Source organism: Salmo salar, chromosome ssa09 (genome assembly GCF_905237065.1).
Source record: "Salmo salar chromosome ssa09, Ssal_v3.1, whole genome shotgun sequence".
NCBI classification, from domain to species: Eukaryota; Metazoa; Chordata; class Actinopteri; order Salmoniformes; family Salmonidae; genus Salmo; species Salmo salar.
In genome coordinates, this window is record NC_059450.1 from 131,714,132 (window position 1) to 131,734,635 (window position 20,504).

The window sequence follows — 20,504 nt, forward strand, 5'->3', positions numbered from 1 at the left end:
ACTAACTTACATGCATGCTGATCTTGGAATAAATTGACGATAGCAAAGATTCCGTCTTTGACGACGCCACATAAATGGAATAGGTACTAGCTAGCTTAATAGTTAATATTTGCGCGCTAGCTCTGCATATTCAGCTAGTGTGTGTGCGCGATTGACTGGATTAACCTCACGTCAGTTACGTGCATTGAGTGCCTTTCAGACAGTAGATACGACCTCTATGTTACCTCGCAAGCTAAGGAACTGGCAGTGGATCAAACCATTGTGAGGCAAAGGGTGGGGGGGTCGCAATCTTTTGAAACTTAAAAACGAGCTATTAAGTGTCTATAATCAGCACAATTGCTTTCATTGCGTATTATTAATATTATTTAAATTACATAGTTACGTTTCAGTGATATATTGGGGGGGACAAATCATATTTTTCCCAGGATGGGGGGGTCGTGTCCCCCCCGTCCCCCCCAGGGTTTCCGCCCCTGCACAGCACAGACACAAAGTTCATGATCTCACAGGGTTGACCTAGCAGGGATGACTCAAAAGGGCTCGCAGTCAGTACATAGTCATCCCTTTCGTTTCAGCCATATGACACCAAAGGGCGGACTGGCATCGCAGTGATGACATTAAAGGAATTCTGTTGCAGGGAAGGCGTGATAGGAATGGCGTGACGGCTGACATTACAGGGCTTATCTCAGTGCTACAAGGCTCTCAGCAGGACCCCTGGTAATGAGACTGGTCCTGAGGTGGCTCTGCAGAGGTGTTAGAGGGCCAGTAATGGCCTGATCAGAAATACCCATTTCAGACAGAAGATGCGGTATATTACATGTAAAAAATAAATATAAGGCAATGTTTATATGACCCCCTTTCAAACATCCCCTTATTTACCACTTTCTTGCAGGTATACCCCTTTTATACAACTGGCAAATTGGGAGGGGCGTGTTGTCATAACCTAGAGGCTGTTTGCATTGCAAATTAGAGAGGTGTTAAACAATGTGAGGTGTTAAGGCATTTACACAGACCTGACACCTGTGTTTTGATTACAGTGTCTGTGGAAATGCAGGAGTCATGACTAAGTCTTTAGGTGGCAGGTTAAAAGAAGCAGGCGTGGTACATTTGTCTGTGTATGAGAGGGCTAGAAGTGACTAGGGGGGGGTGTTAGTTAGGTGTATGAGATTTGCCTACCTAAAAAAGTCAATCTGGAATGCTCAGCAAGATGAGTGGGATTGGCCCACAGCAGGAGATGACTAGCCTAGACAGATACTTTAACCACTGGACTAACTAACTCAGTGTTGGTTGTGATTTTCTGAACTTTCCTCTATTTAGCCTACCAGTATTTGGAATTAGTTTTGGTGGAGAGTTTCTACCTCCATTGATTCCTGCGTTAGACAAAAACACAAACACCCTGAAGGAGACAGAAATAGGAAGTTTGGTTTGTGTTCTGATCCCACATTGGGGACAGTGCTTACCTGTGGGCACAGAATCAAAGGCAGCACAGTCTGGCTGTGGAGAGGAGTGCAGAAAGAGAAGGGAGGGAGAGAGGGAAGGTGTACTAGCCCACACAGTGCAGCAGAGAGGGTCCACCCCCCAGCCTTTCTCTCCCATTAGTGACACACCACACACACTTCCACATACAGAGAGACCATTAGCAAACACTTTAAAGTGTGTAATTAGACTGTCCCCAGGCTGGTTTTGAACCGTTGTGTAGTTATATGGCACACACACACACACACACACACACACACACACACACACACACACACACACACACACACACACACACACACACTTATATCAACTGGATCGCAAATACATTGCAATGTCTAATGCCATTTTACCGCAAATCATCTGCGTTTCCTTTTCATCCATATGCCAATCAACGTTCCTGTTTTAATCTTTTTTATTTTATTCAAGTGACTCACTCTAGTCCATTGTCCTGAGATATCGAGAGAAGAGGTTAATTGTTTTTGCCAGTCTTGGTTCAGGCTGCTAGAATAATTGAAAGGCAGCAGCCTTATAGGTGGAGGGAGATCTGCCTAAGGGTGCATCACAAATGTCACCCTATTCCCTATATTGTGCACTACTTTTGACGAGAGCCGTTTGCTGTAAAGGGAATAGGGTGTCATTTGGGATGCATGCTAACTGTTACTGGGGCTAATGGAGCAGAGAAGCTAATGTAGCAGGGTGTGGACAGGACCTTAGTTCACACTGGGAACACTGGGGAACCCTTCAGGTCCTGTGGTCACCTCAACCCTGCTCGTCCCTGACTGCCTCCCAAATGGCTCCCTATTTGGTGTACTACTTTTGACCAGGGCCTCTAGGGCACTATATAGGGAAAAGGTGCCATTTGGGATGCAAGCTCTGTGTGGCACCCCCCTTCCCTCTAATTAGGTCTGCTTCTGAGGCTATCCTCCCTCTACCCCAGCTCACTGCAGGGTCCCCCATTCACAGAGAGTCATCAGGATTCTATTCACTTACTGATGGTCTTCTTCACAGGGCATGACTTGAGGCATCAGCATGGCACCCTGCTCTCCTTCCTGTTCCCCTACACCCAGAGGACTGCTAGGAAATGGACAGGGGAAATGGTGACACGTTCAGAGGCAGCGGCTGTAGTAGATAGACGTAAAATGGCGCCGACAGAGAGGGCTGCCTCGTTTCTAGTACTTAGGAAAATCTGCAGTATTTTGTTTTATTATGTATTATTTCTTACATTGTTAGCCCAGAAAATCTTAAGTGTTATTACATACAGCCAGGAAGAACTATTAGATATCAGAGTGGTGTCAACTTACCAGCACTACGACCAGGAATATGACTTTTCCGAAGCGGATCCTTTGTCCGAACTACTCAGGGCATTTGAACTGATTCCAGAGGCTGACCCAAAACAATGCCGCCGGAGAAGAGGTAGATGGAGCGGTCTTCTGGTCAGGCTTCGGAGGCGCGCACACCACTCACCGCTTCCGAGTATATTACTCGCTAATGTCCAGTCTCTAGATAACAAGGAAGATGAAATTAGGGCAAGAGTTGCTTTCTAGAGAGACATCAGGGATTGTAACATACTCTGTTTCATGGAAACATGGCTCACTCGGGATAAGCTCTCGGAGTCGATACAGCCACCGGGATTCTCTGTACGACGCGCTGACGGGAAAAAATATCTCTCCAGGAAGAAGAAGGGCAGGGGTGTATGTTTCATGATTAACGACTTATGGTGTAATTGTAACAACATACAGGAACTCAAGTCCTTGGTTCACCTGACCTAGAATTCCTCACAATCAAATGCTGTCCGTATTATCTCCCAAGATAATTATCCGCTGTTATTGTCACAGCCGTGTATATCCCCCCCTCAAGCCGATACCACGACGGCCCTCAAGGAACTTCACTGGACTTTATGCAAACTGGAAACCATATATCCTGAGGCAGCATTTATTGTAGCTGGGGATTTTAACAAAGCAAATTTGAGAACAAGGTACCTAAATTCTATCAGCATATTGACTGTAGTACTTGAGCTCGCAAAACTCTGGATCACTATATAACTTCCGCGATGCATACAAGGCCCTCCCCCGCCCTCCTTTTGGCAAATCTGACCACGACTCCATTTTTCTCCTTCCTTCCAATAAGCAGAAACTCAAACAGGATGTACTCGTATTAAGAACTATTCAACGCTGGTCTGACCAATCGGAATCCACGCTTCAAGATTGTTTTGATCACCCCGACTGGGACAGCCTCAGAGAATAATATCAACGTATACGCTGATTCGGTGAGTGAGTTTATATGGAAGTGCATAGGAGATGTTGTACCCACGGTGACTATTAAAACCTACCCTAACCAGAAACCGTGGATAGATGGCAGCATTTGTGCAAAACTGAAAGCGCGAACCACCGCATTTAACCATGGAAAGGTGACTGGGATTATAGCCAAATACAATATTCCCTCCGCAAGGCAATCAAACAAGTGAAATGTCAGTATAGAGACAAAGTGGAGTCGCAATTCAACGGCTCAGACACAAGATGTATGTGGCAGGGTCTACAGACAATCACAGACTACAAAAAGAAAACCAGCTACGTCACGGACACCAACGTCTTGCTTCCAAACTAAACACCTTCTTTGCCCGCTTTGAGGATAGTACAGTGCCACCGAAGATACCCGCTACCAAGTACTGTGGACTCTCCTTCTCCGTGGCGTACACATCATGGACCAGCTGAAATGGTCCATCCACACAGACAGCGTGGTGAAGAAGGCGCAACGGTGCCTCTTCAACCTCAGGAGGCTGAAGAAATTTGGCTTGTCACCTAAAACCCTCACAAACTTTTACAGATGCACAATTGAGAGCATCCTGTCAGGCTGCATCACCGCCTGGTACAGCAACTGCACTGCCCACAACCGCAATTCTCTCCAGAGGGTGGTGCGGCCTGCACAACGCATCACCGGGGGCAAACTACCTGCCCTCCAGGACACCTACAGCACCCGATGTCACAGGAAGGCCAAAAAGATCATCAAGGACAACAACCACCCGAGCCACTGCCTGTTCAACCCACTACCATCCAGAAGGCAAGGTCAGTACAGGTGCATCAAAGCTGGGACCGAGAGACTGAATAACAGCTTCTATCTCAAGGCCATCAGACTGTTAAACAGCCATCACTAACACAGAGAGGTTGCTCCCTACATACAGACTTGAAATCATTGGCCACTTTAACAAATGGATCTCTAGTCACTTTAACAATGCCACTTTAATAATGTTTACATATCTTGCATTACTCATCTCATATGTATATACTGTGTTTTATACCATCTATTGCATCTTGCATATGCCGCTCTGTCATTGCTCATCCATATATTTTTATGTATATATTGTTATTCCATTCCTTTACTTAGATTTGTGTGTATTAGGTAGTTGTTGAGGAATTGTTAGATTACATGTTAGATATTGCTGCACTGTCAGAACTAGAAGCACAAGCATTTCGCTACACTCACAATAACATCTGCTAACCATGTGTTTGTGACCAATAAAATTTGATTTGATTTGACTGTGACTGGAGTTAGCTTTTACCTCCCTGTAGCAACCCCTCTGTTTTCCTCTTCTGTCTCTTTCCCCCTTTCTCTTTTTCTCCTCTCTTTCTCTCCCCCTGTCTCACCCTCCCTCACTCTCTCTTTTTCTCCATCTCTCTCTGTCTATGCTCCGTGGTGAGGGATCTGCGGTGCGCTAGGCAGATCTTAGCTCCGATATTGGCTGTAAATTGAATTGTGTGGCGTGCTGGGGGCCTAGCCAGCGTGGCACAGCGCATGTTCCCAGGCCAATCTGTTAAGATACTGCTCCTAAAGAGGGAGGTAGGGATTGTCCAGTCTTTCTCCCCTCGTCTTCTATCCTTCGCTTCTCTCTCCTGCACTCCCATCCACTCATTGCTTGTCTTAAAGACATGATCCAGTACTTTGGCTACTAAGAAAGTATGTTTTAAACCTCCTGCTTTGGGCTGGATGTGTCAATGGGTAGTTCATACATCCATATTCTATGAGCAGAATTACTGTCTTACCTCAGTTAGCCACGAAATCCCTAGTTTGAAAGCGACTGTTTTCTTAAAGCTGGGCCATTTTCCATACATTTCCCCCCTAGCAATTCGAGTTCTATTCAATGAGCTTCACCCCCCACATTTGAGTACACAGCTAGCAAGAGGCCTGCCCAGCATTATCCAATGACTTTGCAGGGCGCGTCCAATGGCTCAGTGGACACAGCAGAAAGAGGGGGAGGGAGAGAGAGCAATGACATGGTCACATATCTGCACGTGTTGTACTACACCATTTTCGGGGACCACTTTTGGCTTGTGAGCGCTACTTTCAGAACTATTGGCTAAAAAGTATACAAAATACCAGAGAATCTCTCCAAGTATTCTGTGCAAATGTTGTGCTTTACTTAGCTAGTACTGGGTAACCCCTCTTTCCTGAGGCTACCAGTCATGTTTTAAGATAAACACACTCAGCTACACTATCCCCCATAATGAGTGGGGGATAGTACTCAGGCCGTTCAGTCTGATGCATGTGCTGTGTTTGCTATGCTAAAGGGCCTCCTATATAGTGCACTATCTTTGACTAGGGCCAATAGGGTGCCATTTTGGACACAGCCTAAGAGTCTGAAAATACCTAAAGGTCATATCAGAACTACAGCTCTGTTCCAATCAGAACTCGGCGTCAGCATCCCAACTTCCTCCTCTGAGACTAAAGGGGAAACATCTGACTCAGCTGCCTTCCAAATTAGGCTTGTGAATGCTAATTCATCAAGTTTTTGTGGAGGTATTTTTCCCCAAAAAATGTATTATGATTTAAAAATGAGAGAATGTAATGCGTTTTGCCTGAGGGGATGGAATATTTGAGTTAATCGTGACAGAGACGAGGAGTGCAGTGAGGCCTCCAGTGGTTCAGATGAAGCCCCAATCAATTCTACTGTTCAAGGAAGCAACTATGATATAAGACACAGTACAGTACTGCTACAAGGAAACAAACTGAGTGGGAGAGTGAGAGAGGATGCAGAGATACACGTTAAACTTGTGAAAGTATCCCTGAAGATGAAGCTCTATGCAGTGTTTTAGAGCTAGCTTCTTTCTCCGTCTCCGACTTTCTGTACACCTGTGCACAGATTCTGAATCCATATATTTGTATTGAAATCTAGCTAGATATATGCTCTCTCATTCCTCACCGTGTCCATGTGAATACAGCTGAATCCATAAATGTGTCTGGTGTATTACTGGTGGCTGTCTGTCTTTGGGGATAGGCAGTACAGGGAGGGGCTGTCACCGTGGAGATGGAGCTGTGGATAGCATTGATTTGTGGAAGCTAACCCCGCTCTGCCTCTTCATCCTCCCCCCAGCTGTTTACATCCTCCTCATCCTTCACTCTCACAATCACTAAGATAAACATATCTCACTGCCAACCCCCCCACCTTTCTTTTCCATCCCCCCCTCCCTCTCTCTATCTGTCTTAATGTCTCTCCCTCTGTAACACACTCCCAGCCCCCCTCCCCTCAGTCTGTCTTGCTATGTAGGCTAGCTCCGTGGAGACTGGGCTAGTGCAGCTTTTTTATTCAAGCTCACCTAACCTCTCCTCTTTGTCTTACCTCTTATTCATCCTCCTCTCACACCTTCGCACCTCTCCCTGTTTCCCTGTTTGTGTTCCCCCTCTCCCCTCCTCTCTCCCCCTGTCTCCTCTCAGCATTCTTTCTTTCTCCCCCTGGAATGATGAATGTAGAGTGTGTTCAGAGTGAATCAGGACAGATCCTCTAACATATGCAGGAGATCAGGTGGAGGCAGAGCTGCCTGCAGCCCAATGCAGCAGCACAGATTCACATCATGCGCCTACCCACCCTGCTATCTGAGATGTGCACTGCCTCTTTAATGCAATCTCCCTCTTTCTCTGCTGTCTCTCTCCTTGCAGGTGGGTCCAGATCGTTTGCCCGTGTCTCTCCATTGATTGGGGCACAGCCTTCTCCAAACCCCTGCTGTCTCCCTATGAGGTAAACAGGCATCTTACAACAGCTCGCCTCGATCCATACTGTCTGCTGCTGTCATTCACTATCAAAGCACGACAAGAGCGTGCACGCACACACACACTTCTGATGACTTTTCTCCCTCAGAGCAGGCGGTGTTGTGTACCCTGTGATAAATGTGGGAAAATGTCTGGTTCTGGTGTTAATATTGCAGGGGCTCATCAGTGCTGCTTGTCTCTGAGCAGGCAGGTAGCAGTCAGGCTGGTAGGGTTTATGGGACTGAGGACAGGGCTGTAGGATAGATGGGCTAGGAAGGGAGAGAGGCAGGTACTGTAGGATAGATGGGCTAGGAAGGGAGAGAGGCAGGCTGGCTGGATGGATGGGGCCAGGGAGGGAGAGAGGCAGGCTGGCTGGATGGATGGGGCTAGGAAGGGAGAGAGGCAGACAGGTTTGATGGGGCTAGGGAGGGGGAGAGGCAGGCTGGCTGGATGGATGGGGCTGAGGAGAGAGGCAGGCTGGCTGGATGGATGGGGCTAGGGAGGGAGAGAGGCAGGCTGGCTGGATGGATGGGGCTAGGGAGGGAGAGAGGCAGACAGGTTTGATGGGGCTAGGGAGAGAGGCAGGCAGGCTGGATGGGGCTGGGTAGAGGCAGGCTGGCTGGATGGGGCTGGGGAGAGAGGCAGGCTGGCTATATGGGGCTAGGAAGAGAGGCGGGCAGGCTGGCTATATGGGGCTAGGAAGAGAGGCGGGCAGGCTGGATGGGGCTGAGGAGAGAGGCGGGCAGGATGGATGGGGCTGAGGAGAGAGGCGGGCAGGCTGGATGGGGCTGAGGAGAGAGGCAGGCAGGCTGGATGGGGCTGAGGAGAGAGGCAGGCAGGCTGGATGGGGCTGGGCAGAGAGGCAGGCAAGCTGGATGGGGCTGGGCAGAGAGGCAGGCAGGCTGGATGGGGCTGGGCAGAGAGGCAGGCTGGCTGTGGCTGGGGAGAGGCAGGCTGGCTGACTGGATGTGGCTGGGGAGAGAGGCAGGCTGGCTGGCTTGATGGGGCTGGGTTGAGAGGCAGGCTTGGTGGGGCTGGGGAGAGAGGCAGGCTGGCTACATGGGGCTGGGGAGAGAGGAAGGCTGGCTACATGGGGCTGGGGAGAGAGGCAGGCTGGCTACATGGGGCTGGGGAGAGAGGAAGGCTGGCTGAATGGGGCTGGGGAGAGAGGCAGGGAGGCTGGCTGGGGAAAGGCAGGCTGGCTGGTTTGGGCTGGGGAGAGAGGCAACCTGAATGGGGCTAGGGGAAAGAGGCAGGAAGGCAGGCCGGGGTTTAGGAAAGAGACAGGCTGGCTGGATGGGGCAGGGGAGAGAGGCAGGGTGGCTGAATGGGGCTAGGGAGAGAGTCAGGCTGGCTGGATGGGGCTGGGGAAAGGCAGGCTGGCTGGCTTGGGCTGAGGAGAGCGGCAGGCCGGCTGGGGTGAGCGGCAGGCCGGCTGGGGAGAGCGGCAGGCCGGCTGGGGAGAGCGGCAGGCCGGCTGGGGAGAGCGGCAGGCCGGCTGAATGGAGCTGGGGAGAGAGGCAGGCCGGCTGAATGGGGCTGGGGAGAGAGGCAGGCTGGCTGGATGGGGCTTGGGGGAGAGAGGCAGGCTGGCTGGATTGGGCTGGGGAGAGCGGCAGGCCGGGTGGGGCTGGGGGGAGAGAGGCAGGCTGGCTGAATGGGCTGAGGAGAGAGGCAGGCTGGCTGAATGGGGCTGGGGAAAGAGGCAGGCTGGGGCTGGGGAGAGAGGCAGGCAGGCTGGGGCTGGGGAGAGGCATGCAGACTGGCTGGGGAGAGAGGCTGGCTGGCTGGCTGGCTTGATGGGGCTTGGGAGAGAGGCAGGCTGGCTGAATGGGGCTGGGGGGAGAGAGGCAGGCTGGCTGGATGAGGCTGGGGAGAGAGGCAGGCAGGTTGGCTGGCTGGATGGAGCGGGGGAAAGGCAGGCTGGCTGGCTGGGGAGAGAGGCAGCGTGAATGGGGGCTAGGGGAAGAGTCAGGCTGGCTGAATGGGGCTGAGGAGAGAGGCAGGCTGGCTGAATGGGGCTGGGGGGAGAGAGGCAGGCTGGCTGGATGAGGCTGGGGAGAGAGGCAGGCTGGCTGGATGAGGCTGGGGAGAGAGGCAGGCAGGTTGGCTGGCTGGATGGAGCGGGGGAAAGGCAGGCTGGCTGGCTGGGGAGAGAGGCAGCGTGAATGGGGGCTAGGGGAAGAGTCAGGCTGGCTGAATGGGGCTGAGGAGAGAGGCAGGCTGGCTGGATGGGGCTTGGGGGAGAGAGGCAGGCTGGCTGGATGGGGCTGGGGAGAGAGGCAGGCTGGCTGAATGGGGCTGGGGAGAGAGGCAGGCTGGCTGGATGGGGCTTGGGGAGAGAGGCAGGCTGGCTGGATTGGGCTGGGGAGAGAGGCAGGCTGGCTGAATGGGGCTGGGGAGAGAGGCAGGCTGGCTGAATGGGCTGAGGAGAGAGGCAGGCTGGATGGAGCTGGGGTGAGAGGCAGGCTGGCTGAATGGGGCTGGGGAGAGAGGCAGGCTGGCTGAATGGGGCTGGGGAGAGAGGCAAGCTGGATGGGGCTGGGGTGAGACATGCGGGCTTAATGGATCTGGGGAAAGAGGCAGGAAGGCTGGATGGGGCTCGGGAGAGAGACAGGCAGGCTGGATGAGGTTGGGGAGCGAGGCAGGCTGGTATGGGGCTGGGGAAAGAGGCATGCTGGCTGGATGGGGCTGGGGAGAGAGAGACAGGCTGGATGGGGCTGGGAAGAGAGGCAGGCATGGAGAAAGCTCTTCAATAGGAGCCCCTATGTTCTGTCTTTCAGCTCTGTTGCTCTCAATTAGATTTTTTATTTCAATGTAAGGGGCTTATTGGCATGGGAAACATATTTTTACATTGCCAAAGCAAGTGATATAGATAATTAACGAAAGTGAAATAAAAAATAAAATTAACAGTAAACATTAGTTCCAAATGAATAAATACATTTCAAATGTCATATTATGTCTATATACAGTGTTGTAATGATGTGCAAATAGTTAAAGTACAAAAGGGAAAATAAATAAACATAAATATGGGTTATATTTACAATGGTGTTTGTTCTTCACTGGTTGCTCTTTTCTTTTCTCTCTCTCTCTCTCTGACTGACTGGTGTACTCTCACAGCACAGCAGACCAGCTCCCCTCGCTGGGGGCCTCGCCACACTGCACCCCAGCTGCAGCTTGTTTTTCTAACTCGAAAGAGATGGCTCTCAAGCAAATGTTTGTTTTTTGTACTCCTATGGAGGTAGTGCGTCCCTTAAGACAGGCTTTGGTTGCACAGTGATATCAAGCACAGGAGTATGAATATGACGTGTGCTGCATTTTAGAGACACGAAGAGGTGTTAACGTAAGCGCTGTCAGACATTTTAGAGACACGAAGAGGTGTTAACGTAAGCGCTGTCAGACATTTTAGAGACACGAAGAGGTGTTAACGTAAGCGCTGTCAGACATTTTAGAGACACGAAGAGGTGTTAACATAAGCGCTGTCAGACATTTTAGAGACATGAAGAGGTGTTAACGTAAGCGCTGTCAGACATTTTAGAGACACGAAGAGGTGTTAACGTAAGCGCTGTCAGACATTACTGTTTAGAAATGAGTCATACGCTTAAAATGTACAGTTTACCTTGTGACTAAGACACTAATTGTCTTAGATATTAGTTTAGTTTCCTAATGGGAAAGGTGCCCCACGTATGAGGATTAGCATTAGCATCATCATGGTCTTATTTTAAGCTATGGTCCAAGGTCAGTACATTCCATATCTGTGATAGTGCACTGTTTATGCTGCTGCTATGATATGATAAGTGTACGTTTGATAAGTTAATTCACCTCTTCTCTTCCCTGCTAATAGACTATCTGTGTTTGTTTGCCCCGCTTTCCTCTGTGGTGCATTAGGAGCTGGGGAGATGAGGAAGAGGGAGATATGGGGGGATGAGGGAGGAGAGGGAAGAGAGAGATGGAGGAGGAGATGGTTATGGGGATGAGGGAGGAGAGGGAAGAGATAGATATGAGGGAAGAGAGATATGGGGGAGGAGAGGGAAGAGATAGATATGGGGGGAGGAGAGGGAAGAGAGAGATATGGGGGGAGGAGAGGGAAGAGAGAGATGGGGGAGGAGAGGGAAGAGAGAGATATGGGGGGAGGAGAGGGAAGAGAGAGATGGGGGAGGAGAGGGAAGAGAGATATGGGGGAGAGAGAGGGAAGAGAGAGATATGGGGGGAGGAGAGGGAAGAGATAGATATGGGGGAGGAGAGGGAAGAGAGAGATATGGGGGAGAGGGAGAGGGAAGGAAGAGAGATATGGGGGGAGGAGAGGGAAGAGAGAGATGGGGGAGGAGAGGGAAGAGAGAGATATGGGGGAGGAGAGGGAAGAGAGAGATGGGGAGGAGAGGGAAGAGAGATATAGGGGGATGAGGGAGGTGAGGGAGTAGATAGATAATGGAGGAGAGGGAAGAGAGATATGAGGGAAGAGAGATATGAGGGAAGAGAGAGATATGGGGGGAGGAGAGGGAAGAGAGAGATGGGGGAGAAGAGGGAAGAGAGATATGAGGGAGGAGAGTGAAGAGAGAGATGGGGGGATGAGGGAGGAGGGAGGAGGGGGAAGAGAGATGGGAGGAGAGGGAAGAGAGAGATGGGAGGGAGGAGAGGGAAGAGAGAGATGGGGGAGGAGAGGGAAGAGAGATGGGGGAGGAGAGGGAAGAGAGAGATGGGGAGGAGAGGGAAGAGAGATATAGGGGGATGAGGGAGGTGAGGGAGTAGATAGATAATGGAGGAGAGGGAAGAGAGATATGAGGGAAGAGAGATATGAGGGAAGAGAGATATGAGGGAAGAGAGATATGAGGGAAGAGAGATATGAGGGAAGAGAGATATGGGGGAGGAGAGGGAAGAGAGATATGAGGGAAGAGAGATATGAGGGAAGAGAGATATGAGGGAAGAGAGATATGAGGGAAGAGAGATATGGGGGAGGAGAGGGAAGAGAGAGATGGGGGAGGAGAGGGAAGAGAGAGATGGGGGGGATGAGGGAGGAGAGGGAAGTGAGAGATGGGAGGAGAGGGAAGAGAGAGATGGGGGGATGAGGGAGGAGAGGGAAGAGAGAGATGGGAGGAGAGAGATGGGAGGACTGGGAAGAGAGATGGGGGGATGAGGGAGGAGGGGAAGCGAGATATATGAGAGGAGTGGAAGGAGAGAGAGATGGCGGGATGAGGGAGGAGAGTGAAGAGAGAGATGGGAGGAGAGTGAAGAGAGAGATGGGGGGAGAGAGAAGAGAGAGATATGAGGGAGGAGAGTGAAGAGAGAGATGAGGGAGATGAGGGAAGAGAGAGATGAGGGAGGAGAGGGAAGAGAGAGATGGGAGGGAGGAGAGGGAAGAGAGCGATATGAGGGAGGAGAGGGAAGAGAGAGATATGAGGGAGGAGAGGGAAGAGAGAGATATGAGGGAGAAGAGGGAAGAGAGAGATATGAGGGAGAAGAGGGAAGAGAGAGATATGAGGGAGGAGAGGGAAGAGAGATGTGAAGAGAGAGATGGGGATGAGGGAGGAGAGTGAAGAGAGAGATGGGAGGAGAGGGAAGAAAGAGATATGAGGGAGGAGAGGGAAGAGAGAGATGTGACAGGGAGGAGAGGGAAGAGAGAGATGTGAAGAGAGAGATGGGGGTGAGGGAGGAGAGGGAGGAGAGTGAAGAGAGAGATGGGGGATGAGGGAGGAGAGAGATGGGGGGATGAGGGAGGAGAGTGAAGAGAGAGATGGGGGATGAGGGAGGAGAGGGAAGAGAGAGATGGGGGGATGAGGGAGGAGAGGGAAGAGAGAGATGGGGGGATGAGGGAGGAGAGGGAAGAGAGAGATGGGGGGATGAGGGAGGAGAGGGAAGAGAGAGATGGGAGGAGAGGGAGCAGTGGTTATTTTCAGAGCGTCTCATGTTATATTTATAGTCAATAAGACACACTTGCCTCCTGTCAGTGAAGGGATTAGCAGGAGCAGCTAGTTTACACAGGGAGAGGGAGGGAGGGAGGGAGGGAGGGAGGGAGGGAGGGAGGGAGGGAGGAGATGGATGGGAGCTGGAGAGGGGAGATGAGAGGAAAGGAAAGGGGAAAAGAGATGAAAGAAAAATGAGTGATTGATAAGAATACATTACATTATTGACTAGGGCTGTGATGATAGCAGTATTGCGTTATTCTTTCCATGGCAAAAATGAAAACACGAAGCAGACAACTCTGGTCCTTTAAAAACCTGCTGTATGTAAAATACTGTGTGATATATCTTGGTAAATAAATAAATGTTACTCTGGATGACAACAAAATGAAGTTTATTTCCAGCATTAGGGCTGTTTTCCTGAAGTTAAATCCGGTTTGTGTTTTGTTTCCTTGCCACAATACTGGTATCGTCCAGGCTCTAGTATTGACATGGTTTAACATGATAACAAAGGGGAAATTATTGAAATTGTAGGCAGAACATGTACAATACAAGAGTTGTTATCATTTACATAATTGTTTATCAAATTTAATCTCTCCATGACCCGTGTCTTTTTAATAGAGATAATTGGAAAATCTGTATTATAAATTGAATTCTCTTTTTATCTGTATCTTAATGTTCACTAATGCCATTCATAGCCAGTATGAATCATTGGCTCAAAGTAATTCTCGCACATGGTAATGCACTGTGTGTTAGTTCCTCTGCAACACCTGTTTTTCTCTGCACTACAGTGTGTGTGTCCTAAATGACACCCTATTCCTTATATAGTGCACTATAAAGGCTATTCCATATATAGTGCACTATAAAGAGGCGATTCCCTGTATAGTGCACTATAAAGGTTATTCCCTATCTAGTGCACTATAAAGCCCTATATAGTGCACTATTAAGGCAATAGGGTGCCATTTAGGAAGCAGACAGTTAGGTAGGTAGAAATAAAGTGACATCTCCGCTCAGTATTTTGACGCCTGTCTGGCATCTGTGAAGTTAGACATTGTCCCATGGTTCTCTGAATAAAGCTGTGCCCCATACAGCACTCTTCTCCCTCACTGTTCCTTCTCAGCCAACACTAACACTTCTGCCTTTTCCATCAGCCCACTCCCTCCTTCAATGACATACCAATGGCAGTCATTTGTGGAAATTAGTAGGAATTCAAATCATGAATTGAAAAGGACCTTGATGACAACTACAGGCAGCTCAGTAATTAAATTCTATACATGTTCTCAATGGAAAATGACTTCAATGGAACTGGCCCCAAGCCTTGATTATGAACTATGTACAGTGTGATGGGCTGTATGTACAGTATGATGGGCTGTATGTACAGTATGATGGGCTGTATGTACAGTATGATGGGCTGTATGTACAGTATGATGGGCTGTATGTACAATATGATGGGCTGTATGATCGGCTGTATGTACAGTATGATGGGCTGTATGTACAGTGTGATGGGCTGTATCTACAGTGTGATGGGCTGTATCTACAGTATGATGGGCTGTATGTACAGTATGATGGGCTGTATGTACAGTATGATGGGCTGTATGTACAGTATGATGGGCTGTATGTACAGTATGATGGGCTGTATGATGGGCTGTATGTGCAGTATGATGGGCTGTATGTTCAGTATGATGGGCTGTATGATGGGCTGTATCTACAGTATGATGGGCTGTATGATGGGCTGTATGTGCAGTATGATGGGCTGTATGTTCAGTATGATGGGCTGTATCTACAGTATGATGGGCTGTATGATGGGCTGTATGTTCAGTATGATGGGCTGTATGTTCAGTATGATGGGCTGTATCTACAGTATGATGGGCTGTATGTTCAGTATGATGGGCTGTATCTACAGTATGATGGGCTGTATGATGGGCTGTATGTTCAGTATGATTGGCTGTATGATGGGCTGTATGATGGGCTGTATCTACAGTATGATGGGCTGTATGATGGGCTGTATGTACTGAATGATGGGCTGTATGATGGGCTGTATCTACAGTATGATGGGCTGTATCTACAGTATGATGGGCTGTATGATGGGCTGTATCTACAGTATGATGGGCTGTATGTACTGAATGATGGGCTGTATGATGGGCTGTATGATGGGCTGTATGTACTGAATGATGGGCTGTATGATGGGCTGTATGTACAGTGTGATCGGCTGTATGTACTGAATGATGGGCTGTATGATGGGCTGTATGTACTGAATGATGGGCTGTATGATGGGCAGTATGTTGGGCAGTATGTTGGGAAGTATGATGGGCAGTATGATGGGCTGTGTGAACGGTATGATGGGCAGTATGTTGGGCAGTATGTTGGGAAGTATGATGGGAATATGTTGGGAAGTATGATGGGCACTATGTTGGGAAGTATGTTGGGAAGTATGATGGGCAGTATGTTGGGAAGTATGATGGGCAGTATGTTGGGAAGTATGTTGGGAAGTATGATGGGCAGTATGTTGGGAAGTATGATGGGCAGTATGATGGGAAGTATGATGGGCAGTATGATGGGCAGTATGATGGGAAGTATGATGGGCAGTATGTTGGGAAGTATGATGGGCAGTATGATGGGAAGTATGATGGGCAGTATGTTGGGCTGTGTGTATGGTATGTTGGGCAGTATGTTGGGCAGTAGGATGGCAGTATGATGGGCAGTATGTTGGGCTGTGTGTATGGTATGTTGGGCAGTATGTTGGGCAGTGTGTATGGTATGTTGGGCAGTATGATGGGCAGTAGGATGGGCAGTATGATGGGCTGTGTGTACGGTATTATGGGCATTATGTTGGGCAGTATGATGGGCTGTGTGTACGGTATGTTGGGCAGTATGATGGGCAGTATGTTGGGCAGTATGATGGGCTGTGTGTACGGTATGTTGGGCAGTATGATGGGCAGTATGTTGGGCAGTATGATGGGAAGTATGATGGGCAGTATGTTGGGCAGTATGATGGGCAGTATGATGGGCAGTATGATGGGAAGTATGTTGGGAAGTATGTTGGGCAGTATGATGGGCAGTATGTTGGGCAGTGTGTTGGGAAGTATGATGGGCAGTATGTTGGGAAGTATGATGGGCAGTATGTTGGGCAGTATGATGGGCAGTATGATGGGCAGTATGATGGGCAGTATGTTGGGCAGTATGTTGGGCAGTATGATGGGCAGTATGATGGGCAGTATGTTGGGAAGTATGATGGGCAGTATGATGGGCAGTATGATGGGCAGTATGTTGGGCAGTATGATGGGCAGTATGTTGGTCTGTAGTAAAAGGACAGGACTAATGAATGGATTGCTAGAAGCCCTCTGTCTTGTTTGTGTTGTTTGTGTTTGCAGATGATCTATGTTTAACCTCTGTCTTCTCTCCTGTCTTTCCCTCTGCTGTCCTGTCCTCTCTGCTCTGCTCTCCCTCCCCTCTTCTCCTCTACCAGGCAGCTGTGGCTCTGCAGCAGGTGGGCTGGCAGGAGGTGTACCCCATGGACTTCTACTCCAATCAGAGCCTGGGGCCATGGGCGCCCAACCACCCCGACAACCAACCAGCTCGGCCCACCCACAAACAGACACAGGTGAGTAGGGCAGAAGATGAATGACATGGGGGGGGTGAAATCAAGTGTGTCCAAAATGCTTGAAGCCTCTCGTGTGTGTGTGTTATGTGCCTTAAATGGAAGCACTTACTGAGAGCGAGCGCGTCACCATGGTGACACCAAGCGGTACACTGACAACAGAACATTTAATGATTTTACATTTCTTCTTTGATTTGTGTTGATTCAAAGTTGCATATCTGACCCTGTTTGAAATTATGTTTAATGACTTGTAAATGTCAACAATCAAATGTATGCATTCCCTTTGGATGAATATTTCCTTGCTATGAACATTCCTTGTGAGTTTTCTTGTCATTGTATCAGGGGTAGTTACTATTAGGGGTAGGCACTGTCACAGTCCAAATGTTAACTCTCTCCCACTGTTTCCCTACAGAAGACTGGCTCACAGCCAGACCCTACCTCCACTCCCTCACAGCAGTCTAAACTGTGTGGACAGAACCAGTGCGCCCCTTTTGGCTGTCAGGGAGAATGACATGTACACCTCCACTTCTGGCTGCCAACCAGCTCTTATCATGGCTATCTGTTGGAGCCAGGCCAGCCTAGAGTGAGTCTATCTACCACGCTCAGGAGGGCTTTCACTCTGAGCCCTGCTCAACACCTCACCTCCCCCAGGAGACCGGGAACCAGAGACACTTCACCTCACATACCCCTCCATTATATTTACTGTCCTGATGGAATAGACTGTACTGCATCAATGTTTGAGAGAGAGCGAGACAGACAGGAGGATAATACAGAAGGATATTCTATATTTTAACCAACTTGTCTACCAATCAGTAGCAGTTAGAAGTGAGTGCTCCTGGTTAGGGAGCTCCTGGTTAGGGCTGTGTATTAGTCAGTCACGACTTGCTCTCCACTCATCATTTATTGATGACGGGAGTCTTTCAATGGAACATTGTGAGTGACTCACTAGAGGTGTGTGAGTGAGTGAGTGATGTGGTCTAGGCTGGTTCCCTGAGTACATCTCCCTAGGTGATCTACCACAGTCTCTTTGATGTCACACGTACAGCACCCCTCTGATGTCACAAGAGCTGCTGTGCTGCAGCTTCTACTCAGATCAGTCACAGCGGCATCTCATTCGAAACACAAGCAAAGGTGCTAGATATGGCTTGTCCCACCAGATGCCCAGGTCCTCGATGTTGTATTGGGTAACGTGCTACGTCACTGTATATAATATCACATTACGCCATGCTCGACACCTCAACATTTCCCTCACAAGGCTAGCTAGTGAGTTATAAAGGTGTTTGTTTGCTGGCTGTTGTCTTGTTGGTTTGAATAGAAGCATTGGAAAACAGAGTTCTTTCAGTTGAGGTATAATTGACATATTGGGAGGTGGGGATTTGGCAGGAGATTGCATTCAACAGCTAAATAAAGAATCTTCCCTCCCTAATGCTTGTAGGATCTGCAGAGAAAATATCAAAGTTAATTAAGCTGAGTAAACTTTTGTGGATTGCAAAGCCAAACTCTGAATATCCTCTCTAGTGTCTCTCTTCGCCGTTTACTTCTTTATTGTCCAGTGTCTGGATCCTTACCCACAGAGAATCCCTACCTACATCTTTGAAAACATAAACACTATAGCACTGTACCTTACCACAACCCTGGGATATGTTTATTAAGCACAGGCAGGGAATAATGTTTTGAAATGGAGACAGAAATGAGCATGCTAAATCAATATGTCTAGGTAGTACTTCCTCTGTTTCAAACTATTTGCTTTTGTTTCTTGGTAACTGAAGTAACCCAAGTATTTGCACCACCTCCGCTCTCAGACTTGCCTTCCACAGAGACTCTGATCCAATGCATATATATGGCCAAATGCAAACATGTTATGTGAGAAAAGTCTCCCCATATGATGTGGTGTATTGTCAGACTTATTGCACCACTGGTTCATTGGACCAGAGATGTAGTGGGAGGCAGTGGCCACTAGATGGAGCTCTCTGCATAGCCAGTGTGTTTTAGCCCCACTCTGATAGTGCTGCTAAATCACCAGAGCTCATGGGGGATTGATTTATCAGTGTTTTGTATGGCAGTGTAGTGGGTGAGTGTGCTTGGGGGTGTCCTTCCAAGAACCCTGTGTGCTTTTTGTATTCACTGTGTGTAATTGTTTCCAGATGTTTGGGGAATGTGACTCCACTCTCTTCCATCTCCCTTGGCATCCCTCCCCCTCTCCCTCTCTCTCCAAATGTTTTTGCCATCATGTTTCTTCTGCCAGCAGCTCCCCATTTCCTGTCCCGGAGGGCAGGATTGGCCAGGGTGGGGTTATAGAGGGGTTATGACTGCTTTTGACTGCTTATGAGCTTCCTGTGCACATGTGTCACGTGGCTAAGTCATTTCAGTTGAATGCATTCAGTTGTACAACTGTCTTGGTATTTCCCTTTCCTTTCTCAAAGACAAAAGGTGTCATGGATCACGGAAGGTTTGACTGCTATCAGTGTGCGTTGTACGGTCAGCTGGTGTTTATTGTAGCCTCAGACCCTATGTTGGTCACCCAAAACCATTATATGGTGATAAAACCTTCTGCAATATCGATATCCCCCAAATACAATAAAACATTTGAGACCTCTTAAGATATGTGTTAATATGTAGGTCATAGTGTATCGCAGGAGGTTGGTGGGACCTTAATTGGGGAGGACGGGCTCAGGGTAACAGCTGGAGCGGCATCAGTGGAATGGTATCAAATATATCAAACTCATGGTTTCTATGTGTTTGAGGACATTCCATTTGCTCTGTTCCAGACATTATTATGAGCCGTCCTCCCCTCAGCAGCCTCCACTGTAGTATATCTTAAATAGCACTTTTGTAAAACCCAAAGATGTGTTGCACCAGCTGATTGCTTACTTTCAGACTCCTAGTATGTGCTTGTTTGTTTTTCTGGTCCAGAGAAGGCTCCTCAGAGGAGGAAGGGGATGACCATTCTCCTCAGTGAATTTCATGCAAATAAAATTGTAAAACATTTAAAAAGTGATCCTTTTCAGATAAAACTGTATTAAATATATTCATGTCACCAAATAATTTATTAAAACACACTGTTTTGCAATGAAGGTCTACAGTAGCCTCAGCAGCACTCTGTAGGGTAGCACCATGGTGTAGTCGGAGGACAGCTAGCTTCTGTCCTCCTCTGGGTACATTGACTTCAATACCAAACCTAGGAGTCTCATGGTTCTCACCCCCTTCCATAGACTTACACAGTAATTATGGCAACGTCCAGAGGATGTCCTCCAACCTATCAGAGCTCTTGCAGCATCAACTGACATGTTGTCCACCCAATCAAAGGATCAGAGAATGAATGAACTGCTTACTGACTGTACACTGTAACTTTACTGCATAATTGTAGCGGGTTTACTAATGCGTTAGTTCTATTAGCTATGTTGACTATGACGTTACTTTAGCTAATATGGTGACCACAATGTAGGCTGTGTGTAGTGGTTATATGGTTTGGACTAATGATTCTACCCTAGATCAGCTAGATGCAGGGAAGAGTG

The 20,504-nt window shown here is 48.6% G+C and overlaps 1 protein-coding gene across 1 annotated transcript in view; it reads left to right on the forward strand.

Moving 5' to 3' along the window:
- The window catches only part of LOC106612930 (2-(3-amino-3-carboxypropyl)histidine synthase subunit 1), a 118,675-nt gene extending 98,596 nt beyond the window's left edge, over positions 1-20,079 (forward strand). The window contains exons 7-9 of the mRNA XM_045687017.1: positions 7,405-7,483; positions 16,858-16,992; positions 17,402-20,079. Of these exons, the coding sequence (XP_045542973.1) occupies positions 7,405-7,483; positions 16,858-16,992; positions 17,402-17,500 (313 nt within the window). The 3' untranslated portion in view covers positions 17,501-20,079. The remainder of the gene's footprint in view (positions 1-7,404; positions 7,484-16,857; positions 16,993-17,401) is intronic.
- Positions 20,080-20,504: the final 425 nt, after the last annotated feature.